At 36.1% G+C, this 11,550-nt stretch overlaps 1 protein-coding gene across 1 annotated transcript; it reads right to left on the bottom strand.

The window, feature by feature from the left end:
• Nucleotides 1-5,359: 5,359 nt before the first annotated feature.
• On the bottom strand, nt 5,360-7,491 carry LOC705279 (olfactory receptor 2F1-like). Its single transcript, XM_001093650.4, has one exon. The coding sequence runs from the start codon at nt 6,660-6,662 to the stop codon at nt 5,727-5,729; it is 936 nt and encodes a 311-aa protein (XP_001093650.4). The 5' UTR covers nt 6,663-7,491; the 3' UTR covers nt 5,360-5,726.
• Between the last annotated feature and the right edge of the window lie 4,059 nt (nt 7,492-11,550).

Here is an 11,550-nt window from a genome sequence, read left to right as displayed (position 1 = left end):
TACCGTTATTTTTACAGTTCTAGGAGGAAACAAATAGAAACTCATTTGTAAAATACACGTCCTCACCTTCAGATTTTAAGAAATAATTTTTTTCTATGGTGTATAAGCAAAACAAAAATGACATTTCTTTGGACTTTTAGAGTAGACACTTGTGCCAACATCATTTTTTGTAGTATATATCTTCCTAAATTTATTTGAAATTATGAATATATGATATATTAGATTCCCACATATGAAAGTTTTTTTTTTTGGACTGCATCTTGATTCACTGATGCATTTGTCTTTCTCTACACCAGTACCATAGTTTTAATTGTAGTTACTTCATGATATGCTTTGATATGGCATGGAACAGGTACTTTCTCACTTTATTTCACTTCTTTCTCACAAACCTTTTATTACTCTTGCTTGATAGCTTTTCTTTCATGTGAGGTTTTAAATCAATCTATCAAGTACCATTTTTAACAGTGTCTTCTAGGTTTGGATTGCTATTTCCTTGAATTACATACTCTGAGAAAATTTGACTTTTATGATATTAATTGCTTTGCTGCCAGAAGTAGCTATCGCTTCATTTATTTTAGGACTTTTTAAAATGTATTTTAAAAAATCATTAGAGCTTTCTCACTAAAGGTCCTATATGTGTATCATTAGATTTATTTCATGTTTATTCTTTCATGGTTTATGTTGTTATTGCACACGGGATAGTTTCTGTTATTTTTTTTAGTTGTTGCTTGGGTATGGAAATGCTAATCTCCTTGCTGAGCTCTCAATGATTTCTAATAATTTGGTAATTGAATATCTTGGATCTTTTAAAGATATACAAATCATATCAACTGTCTTCTGTCCATCAATATCCAATTTCCACTTCTTTCTTCCAAGTTTTAATGCAATACATGACATTTCACAGCCCTCTTTATAGCCTTGGTGAGACTACTTGACTGTTTGGACAGCTAACATGCAGAAGATCCTTGAGAAGGAAAATAAATATTTCTTGTTGTAAGTTCTGTGCTTTACGGATTGGTCTTTACTTGGGATTATCTCTGCCCTATCTGATTCATATGACTGCTAATCTTGTTCTATGAACATGTATAGTATTTATTCTATAAAGCAATAAGAATGTGGCCAGGCAAGTGGATTATAAGCCCACTAGGGTTGATAATATAATATTATATAATTATAATGTGTAATATAATATATAATAATTATATATAATATGTGTAATATATTATATTTATACACAATATAAATATAATAAATATTATATAATGATATAATATAACATTATAAAATGTTAGCTAAGGCAATCCAATAGAGTATTTTTTAAAAATAATGTATCATAATAAAATATGGGTTTTCCCAAGGGATGCAAGGATGGCTCACCATAAAATAATTGACTAATGTAATGAACTACTTAATAGACTGACAGTGGAAAATTTATATGATTATTTCAATTAATGGATTAAAACCCATTCGATAAAGTATTTATCCATTGGTTTAATAAATCATTTAAAAATAGAGCTAGAAGGGAACTTCCTTAACTTGGTAGAGGTTAACTATTCCAAATCCACAGCAGTGTACTGGATGGAGAATCTCTGTATGCATTTCTTCAAATTAGAAATAAGAAAAGATACCTATTCTCACAGTTTACAATTAGACAGGACACTAGAGGTCCTGACCTATGCTATAGGAAAAGAAAATAATTAAGATTTACAAAGACTGTAAGCAAAACCATCATTATTTACAGATGATAAGATTATATATCTAGGAAATTTTTTGTAACACTCTATTAGCTTTAATAAGAGAACTGGACACAAGACCAACCTTACAGATATCAATGACTACTCCTGTAATTTCAGCACTTTGGGAGGCCAAGGCAGGAGGACTGCTTGTGGCCAAGAGTTCAAGACCAACCTGAACAACAAAGTAAGACCCTATTTCTACAAAAAATAAAAAATTTAGCAATGCTTGGTGATGCACACCTATAGTCCCAGCTACTTGGAAGGCTGAGCAGGGAGTATGGCTTGAGCCCAGGAGTTTGTGGCTATAGTGAGCTATAATTTCACCACTGCACTCTAGCCTAGGAGACAGGGTCAGATTTGTCTCTTAAAAAAATAAAGAAAGAAATCAATGGAATTTCTGTTCACCAGCAATAACCAACTAGAAAAATATAATAAAATGTCATTTATAACAGCAACACAAATTATAAAGTTGAAATTGTATAAAGTAGGGTTTTTTTTTTAACAGAGAATATACATGATTTCTATGGTACTCTTTGCCAGACCTTTCAGTCCTCTCAATCTTTCTTTCTTTCTTTTCTTTCTTTCTTTCTTTCTTTCTTTCTTTCTTTCTTTCTTTCTTTCTTTCTTTCTTTCTTTCCTTCTTTCTTTCGTTCATTCGTTCTTTCTTTCTTTCTTTCCTTCTTTTTCTTTTTCTTTTTTTCTGTGACAGAGTCTCACCCCAGTTGCACAGGCTAGAGTGCAGTGGCAAGATCTTGGCTCACTGCCACCTCCACTTCCCAGGCTCAAGTGATTCTTCTCCCTCAGCCTCCTGAGTAGCTGGGGTTACAGGAGTGCACCACCATGCCCACCTAATTTTTGTAGTTTTATTAGAGACAGGATTTCATCATGTTTGTCAGGCTCATCTTGAACTCCTGACCTCAGGTGATCCACCCACCTCGGCCTCCCAAAGTACTGGGATTACAGGCATGAGCCACTGGTCCCAGACAATATTTTTTATCTACCTTCCTTATTATTTTTCTCCCTAGCAATTAACACCATCCAACATAACATATATCTTAATTACTTCTTTTTTTTATTGTCTGTTTCCCTTAAGTTGAATGTAAACTCCATGGGGGCAGAGATTTTTGTTTGCCTAGAAAAGTGTCCAGCATGTAAAAAATATTTAACAAATATTTGTTGAACAAATGTGGAGAAAGTGTTAAAACTATAAATAGGACATTAAAGAGTTTCTGAATAACTGTAACAATATTTCATGCTTTGTTTTGGACAATTTAATATTATGAAGATCAGTTCTCCAGACAGAAGTAATCTAGAAACAATTAAAATTTCAGGTGAAATTTTTGGGAAACTTTTGACTAAAATTAGTCAAAATTTTATATGAAATATATCTCTCTATAAATAGCTGGATTAACTTTGAAAAAAGGACCAAATAAAATAGGCATGCTCATGTTATTTGATGTCTTATACACCCTGTAGGAAGACTTATTGAAAGCCAAAATAATTTAAAAAATAGAATACTAGAATTGCATGGTGTTAAGAGCAGATGAAATAACAAACAGGAATGAATAGAGAGTTTAAAGACAGAGCCAGACATAGGTAAACTTAGTACACACTAAAATTACTACAAATGAATGAGTGAAGAATTTATTGTCTAATAAATGGAACACTGGAAAAGTGTTGTGGGAAGTCAGGGACCCCAAACAGAGGGACTGGCTGGATTCGAGGCAGAAGAACATAAATTGTGAAGATTTCGTGGACATTTATCAGTTCCCAAAATTAATACTTTTATAATTTCTTACACCTGTCTTTACTGCAATTTCTGAACATAAATTGTGAAGACTTCATGGACATTTATCACTTCCCCAATCAATACTCTTATAATTTCTTATGCCTGTCTTTACTTTAATCTCTTAATCCTGTTATCTTTGTAAACTGAGAATGTACGTCACCTCAGGACCACTATTGTACAAACTGATTGTAAAATATGTGTGTTTGAACAATGTGAAATCAGAGAACCCTGAAAAAGAACAGAATAACAGCAATTTTCAGGGAACAAGGAAAGATAACCATAAGGTCTGACTGCTTGTGGGGTTGGGTAGAATAGAGTCATATTTTTCTTCTCACAGAAAACCTATAGATGGATGTGTGAGTGGGAGAAATATTGCTGAATTATTTTCCCAGCAAGGAATAGCCCTGGGGAAGGAATGCATTCCTGGGGGTAGGTCTATAGACGGCTGCTCTGGGAGTGTCTGTCTTATGCGGTTGAGATAAGGACTGAAATATGCCCTGATCTCCTGCAGTGCCCTCAGGCTTACTAGGATTGGGAAATTCCAGCCTGGTAAATTCTAGTCAGACTGGTTGTCTGCTCTCGAACCCTGTTTCCTGTTAAGATATTTATCAAGACAATGCATACACAGTGGGACACGGACCCTCATCAGAAATTCTAATTTTGCCTTTGCCTTGTGATCTTTTATTGCCCTTTGAAGCATGTGATCTTTGTGACTTACTCCCTGTTTGTACACTGCCTCCCCTTTTAGAATTCCTAATAAAAATTTGCTGGTTTTGCGGCTCAGGTGGGCATCACGGAACCTGCCGATATGTGATATCACCCCTGGGGGACCTACAGGTTGAAGAGACTTTGAAGACACACGAAGTGGAAATGTGCAGAACTAAACTAGATGGACTAGGGATGTTCGTTTGGGCACTAAAGCCATAAAGACGTGCAAGAAAGTGATTACTACAAAGATCAGCATAGTAGTTACTATTGGGAAAAGGGGTTGGGTGATTAGGATGGGGCATATGGAGGGGCTTCTGCAGTAGCTGGTAGTTCTATTTTTGATCTGAGCAGTGCTGACAAGCAGGTTGGCTAATAGTAATTCACTAAGTTACACAAGTGTTTAGTGTGGTTTTCTGCTTCCGTATTTTATTTTACATAAAAACAAACAGTAATTTTAAAAATTAAGCTATTGTGTAAAGAATAAAATGTAGAAAGTAGAGATGGAAACAGAGAAAGCAGATCAATCATATATAATTGTTGATAAAGCTAACAGAATTCATTGACAATTAGATGTAAAGGGAAGGAATCCAGAATTATTCTGAGTGTGTTCCTTTTATTGATATAGTGATGGTATACTGGGGCAAGAGACGAGCAGTTTGCCGTAGAGGAAGCAAGCACAATAGTACCAGTTTAGCTATGTTAAGAATGTGATTCATTTTCCATAACTGTTATTAAGCAAGCAATTGGACACACATGTTTGGAGCCCATGAGAAAGATCTTGCCTATCCTGGAACTAAGAAAATTAAGAACGTCATTATAGATGTGTGGATAGATAGGTGATAGATGCCACGAGTCTGGGTAAGATCACTTGGAGCAGACAGAGAACAGCAAGCCACTATATCCACAGCAATTTTATAAAGCCCATTTTGAATAACCATATGGGAGAGAGAGGATTGCATAATACTTAGGCCTATAATTTACCCTAAAAATCTTTTTTAAGTAGTTGAATATCTACTCTATGCCAGCCACTCTGCCAGGTATTTTAAAAAGATTATCTATAATCTTCAAAATCATCACACGTTAGGTATTATGGCTTCTTTTAATAGCTGAGGGAACTAGAGGTCAGAGATTGTTGAAAGCCACATTGTTGGTGAGAGGTAGGGTCAAGACACAAAGTGTGGCTGGTCTCACTCAGAAGCTCTTCGCCCTGTCCACATTATATTTCCTGAAACAAAGGAGGCGTGTGAAGTCTAGGAGGCTAGATTTCCAAGCGGACCCCAGTTTCACAATTGGAATTTTTTGCTTTTGCTTTCTTTTCACATATTTAACAGGGCTGTGATTCTTAGAGCTATAGTGCCAGAGCCAGTGTACAAAAACATGCTCCCCTTGGTCTACCTTGTCAGAAAATCTTAGGAGAAAGGACATAGCAATCATTTCTTCTTTGTAATGTCTTCCTTTGGACTGTTGGAAGGGAGGAGAAATTCATTGAATCTTCATCCTTTTTCACTAAATTTTTGCAACACTCTTTGTAAGACACTCCGCACGTCGTTGTTCCTCAGGCTGTAGATTAAGGGATTAAGCATTGGAGTCACGACAGCATAAAAGAGGGCAATCATCTTCTCCTGTTCCACGGAGGAGCCACCCACAGGTCTCATGTAGGGGAACATTGTAGCCCCAAAGCACATGCAAACCACAGTGAGGTGAGAGGCGCAGATCCCAAAGGCTTTGCGGCGCCCCTGAGCAGAAGGAATGCGAAGAATGGTAGCAACTATGCGAGCATAGGAGAATAGGACCAGTGAACAGGGAAGCAGGATCACCAGAAACCCTGAGATGGCCACCATGGCCTTGTTGAAGGAGACGTCCACACAGGCTAGCCATAGCACTGCTAAGTTCTCACAGCCAAAGTAATTAATAACACTGTGACACAGGGGAAGCTGGAAGGTGATCATTGTTTCCGTCAGTGAATTTGAGAAGCCAGCCACCAGGCAGCCGGCCACCAGCCCCAGGCACAGCCCTCCATGCATGATGAGCGTGTAGTGCAGTGGGTGGCACACGGCCACATAGCAGTCATAGGCCATGGCCCCCAGCCGGAAGAACTCCATGCTGCCCATTGCCAAGGAGACACACAGCTGGAGCACACAGCTGTGGCATGGTATGGACTTCCAGGCTGAAAGAAAGTGAACAAGCATCTGTGGGACAGTGCTATTGGTATAACAGATGTCCACAAATGACAGGACACCAAGGAAGAAGTACATGGGTGTATTGAGCCTGCTGTCCAGCCTGATAAGGAGGAGGATGAGGAAGTTCCCCAGCACAGTCACCAGATACATGGCCAGGAACAGGACAAAGAGGAAGACCTGAGTCTCCCAGGCACTGGACAATCTGAGCAGAATGAATTCACACATCCATGTCTGGTTTTCTCTACCCATGAGCCTCTGAGGACCAAACCCAAGTCATAAATCAGTAAGTCCCAGAACTTCAGGGTGGCAGAGGCTTTATGAGGTCATTTACACCAGGTAGCCCATCTAATATTAAGTGATGTTGTTTTCCAGATTATATACATCTCCTTGAATGTTCTGGCCACAATAGAACCTGTAGATGTTCGCATTCATTGAGGAAAAAAACCTCTTCTTCCTTAAGTGGGGAAGATTTTATTAAAATGAGTGGACACTTGACTTAAAAAGATCAACTGTGAAACTGGAATCTCTTCTTTTACATCCAATTGCTAATTATAAAGTTTGCTTACTTCTTTGTTGGATACCCGTTTTTCCCTCCTTACTGTCTCAGAATCCATAGTAAAGTAACCTAACAGTTACGAACACATTTTAAATTTTTTGATCTCTGAATTCTCTAACTACAAAACTATGTTGCCCCATTTTTATCCATTTATAATTAGAAACTTGGGGCTTCATCTTAGAAAGCAAACATAAAATAGATTTTTAAGTGATAAAAACTGTCAAAAGTCTCTTATCTGGATGATAAGGTAAGAGGAAAGAATGCCCAATGTCATTTTCATCCTCCTGCAGAAAAGTAGCAGAGTATGTGTTAACAGCAGGCAATGACTGTCCAGAAACTATATGTCAGTGATGCACCTACTATCTTCCCTAATAAATGATAAGAACTTACATATTTGCTAGAAGTATTAGCCTATTAACTGAGAGATAATGGTCATCTAGTTGCATATTCCCTCCGGGTCTATTTGTATTGTCCTGAATAGTGACAATTTGGAGACTACAGTGTGATGGAAAATAATTAACTGGAATTAACTCATTGAAATGAGTATTGATTATCTCTCACTCTCTTTCTCTCAATTCCCTTTATTCGTGTTCTCATCTCAAATACTTTGCTGTTCCACTCCCTTGGAAAACTTTGTCTTCTCTTATCTCTGTACTGTTCTCCTTCTATTGTGGCTCACAGAACCAAAAGGTAACACTCTAGCCTGCTCAATACCATCTCCACACTTTCTAATACTGATGATAAACAGTATTTTGGAAAGTTCAAGGGCTCTAGTATTCAAAAATGCTCTTTGAAACTCTTAGTAATCTGTGTTTGCACCTTATTCAAATCACAAATGATTTGGAAACATTTTATGGTCTTACCAAAGCCTACTCTAAATTTCCCACATACTCTATTTTTTAATTACTCTGTCTTGTGGCAAAAGAAAATGAAACTTAGACCCAGATGCTCCAACCAAATATTACCTACTTTCCATCTGTGGTCTGGTAGTGCCATTAACTGCAGATAAATAGGGTGTCCAGAGCACTTGGATAAGCTAGCAGACAAAAAGTCAATGGGCATTTGGATATGATAATCCTTTATTCACCTTTGAATAAATTAAGCTTCATAAACCATTCCTATCCCAAGAGATAATTTATGTAAGTTACAATGAGAGGAGGCAATAAAAGTACTAAATGTTTTTTAATTCTTTAAAATGTACTCTAAAGCTTCAAAAGATTAATAAATCACTTCATAATATTTCTATCAAAGAAAGAAGAAACCTACCCTTTTATAATCCCTAATGAATAAAATAGTCAAATTATGAAAGCGTAACTGGCAGGTACTGCAGGTAAAAAGAGAGAGATGCCTCATCTCAAAGGGGAAAATCAATGCCTGGGACCTGTCCATGTGACTTGGCCATAAACAGACAATATGTTATAAACTAGTTTTGAAAATTCAATGGAGTAGTAGTCAGTTCTACTATGACCTATGAAACAATTCATATAAAGGAATTTCATCAGCAAAGGGTTGAAACTAACAGAGAAGGGTACATTTGATGATGCCTTAATGGATCTCAGGTACCAAATAAGGAAACCTGGTTGAAAAAACCAACTGACATTAATCTCTTGGAGTTTTAAACCTTTTACTTCTTAAAAAAAAAAAAAATTAGTTAAAGGTTTGACAAACTTTAGTAATCCCTGATTTTTGGCCAGTAAGGCCCAAGAAGGTACTGATTAAAGATAAAATAAAAATACCTGTAGTTAGCGTGTCATATTTCTGCATCATCTTCGTTATTTTTTTTTACGGCCTCTTCCTGGGAGTGTATGAACTGCTTTGCCAATGAATTTGCATTTACCAGTTCATCTCTCATTAACTCATTTCTTGATCTGTCTAAAGGGAGCGTAAGTGCAAATCTTTCCTAATTCATTGGAGGACGGCAATATATGTATCCTTAATGAAATAAGAATATAATGCTAATGGTAAAAATAATGATTTCTTAAGAAAAAAACAAAGAATAAAATAATAAAGCTTAAAACATTTTTGAAAATGTGGTATGTAAATAAAAGTTAAGCAGATTTTCTAAAGTAAGGTGGCAATGTTATAATTGACAAAAATAGTGAAGGCGAACGGCATTCCTGTATCACCTTTTCTTCCTGAGTTTATGATTCAAGCTTCCTATGGTGATGAATTACAAGTATTCTTTTCAAAAAACAAAGCCACATGGAAAGCTTGAGTTTTTCCCAAAATGTCGATTGGCTGAGTTGCTCTCCCAATCCCAACTTCCTTAGGTATAGCCACAGTGCTGGCAGCAACATACGCTTTGGTTATTCTGATGAAGTTACCTTATGACCATCATCATTTATGAGCCAGTCAACACAAACCTGTCCTCTAGTCCACATTTCCAGGAGTTAGTGCTGCTGTGTGCTGCAGTGGGATGCAGGAAACATTACCAGCTAAGCCTGGCGATTCCTGTGAAAGCTGTCAAAGCCTTATGCTGGGTGCTTCTTTTCTCAGAGGTATCTGAAAATAACTTCCTCCTCAATTTGGCTATTCAAGCTATGGTTTCTTGGAACCAATTGCCAAAATGAGACTTTTATCATTCCACCAACCAAATTCATTCCTATTGTCACATAAGGCTTAAAAATCTAGGAAGCAGCTGTGTGTGTTAAGGAGGAAACCCTGGGTTCACGGCTCAAGGTTCCAATACAGCACTGGAGATGACAAGAGGTCAGCACTACCCCAGGAAGAGAGGGCTGGGCAAGAGGCAGGATTTAGAAGTTATTTTCTTTCCCCTCAGAGAGAAAATCTCTGCAGGCCAATTATGCTGTGTTTATTAGGCTTCTCTTTTTCTTCTTTTTTTTTTTTCTTTCATTTTTCCCCTTCATTTCTTTTTCCTTCATTCAGGAATTTCAATATGGTGACTTCTTCACCTAAAACTCTTACATATACATTTAAGAGAATTTACAAATAAGAATGTAGTGTTTCCTGAGCCCAAAACATGAGAAGAGAATTCAAAGTCCCAGTTCCCCAGGGGACATTCTTCTAAGCCTTTGTTGAAGTTTCACTTTGAGGAAGCTGTAACTTGCCCATGATGTTGTGTCCATACACTCATGATTTGGAATATTTGACCCAAGTGTCCAGTTATTCATGGATCATCTATATGACCTTTGAACATTATCTTCTTTAACATGACACTTAAGTTGTGCATTATTTATGATCAAATATCTTTTCACAACTGATGCAACTGTTTTGTGAAACCTTTCTCATTCTGACTGCTGAAAAAGTACTTCAATCTGTCAAATTATTTAACTATGTATATAGTGCTTAACCCTTATATTCTGCAAATACCACAGAAATTTACTGCATACTTTAAGCATCTCAAATTATATATCCATTGTGTTAGATATGTGCGTTGTTTCTAGTTTGTAGCTATTAAAAACAATACTGCTATTGACATTCATAGACACATACAACACACTCATCTTTCATCCCACATATGTACCCATTTCAGTTGCCTGGTAGTGTAATTGCTACATCACAAGTTAAATGCACGCCCAACATTAGCTAACATTGTCAGTTTGCCAAAACAGTTGTATAAATTAAATTTCCATCAACTACACATTAGGATTTTTATTTTTGCTTCATCCTTTCTCTACCCTTGTTATTGTCAGTTTTTTTCCTTTTTAACCATTCTCATAGGTACATAGTAGTATCTCACTGTGATTATATTTTACATTTCCCTAATGACTAACAGCGTTGTACCTATTTTCAAATATTTATTGGCCATTTGGATATTCCATTTTGTGAAATGTATATGCAATATTTTGCCCAGTTTTCTACTGGGCTATCTCTCTTTTTCTTATTGATTTTGGCTCGCTATATATTTTGAATGTAAGTCATCTGTCATAAAATATTTTCTTCCATGGTGTGGCTTGCCTTTTTACTTTCTTCATTGTGCTTCTGATGAATTGATTCTCTTAATTGTAATGTAGTTTTATATATCAATTGTTTTTCATATAGTTCTAACGTTCTGTGTCCTGAATGAGAAATCTTTGTCTACCACAATTCATCTTTGTCTATTCACAATTGCTTCTATACTACTCCCATGTGTTGCCATAAACCAAATTTCAATTTATTGTGTAGGTTTTTATTTCTAGGCTCTAGGCTCTTTTTTTCTGTCCCATTGGTCTGTTTATTTATTGCTATACCAATACTACATTTTCTTCATTACTATAGTTTTATAATAAATCTTGTTTTATCATAGTGTAAATCCTCCAACTAGATTCTAAATTTTTAAGTCGTCTTGACACTTCAGGCCATATAAATTTTTAATATGATTCTAAAATGTTCTCAAAAATTTCCAGGACAATAACTTGCTAAGATTTTAATTTGATTTTCATTGAATCTGAAAATCCATTTGGGGGGAAGTGACATTTTTATGGTATTGTGTCTTCCAATCCATGTAAAAGTTATATTCTTCCATGTATTTTGTATCTGTATTTTTAATCTATATATATGTGTTGTAGATCTCTCATTAGATTTGTTCCCAGATTTGAAGTTTTGAAATGTTGTTTTAAACAGTGTCTTTTAAATTACGTG

This window comes from Macaca mulatta, chromosome 3 (genome assembly GCF_049350105.2).
Source record: "Macaca mulatta isolate MMU2019108-1 chromosome 3, T2T-MMU8v2.0, whole genome shotgun sequence".
In the NCBI taxonomy this organism is placed as follows: Eukaryota; Metazoa; Chordata; class Mammalia; order Primates; family Cercopithecidae; genus Macaca; species Macaca mulatta.
This window is presented reverse-complemented; position numbering and strand designations above follow the sequence as displayed.

Bases quoted from the DNA above. Each gene is read 5' to 3' on its own strand.
- LOC705279 (XM_001093650.4), bottom strand. From the start codon at position 6,662: ATGGGTAGAGAAAACCAGACATGGATGTGTGAATTCATTCTGCTCAGA.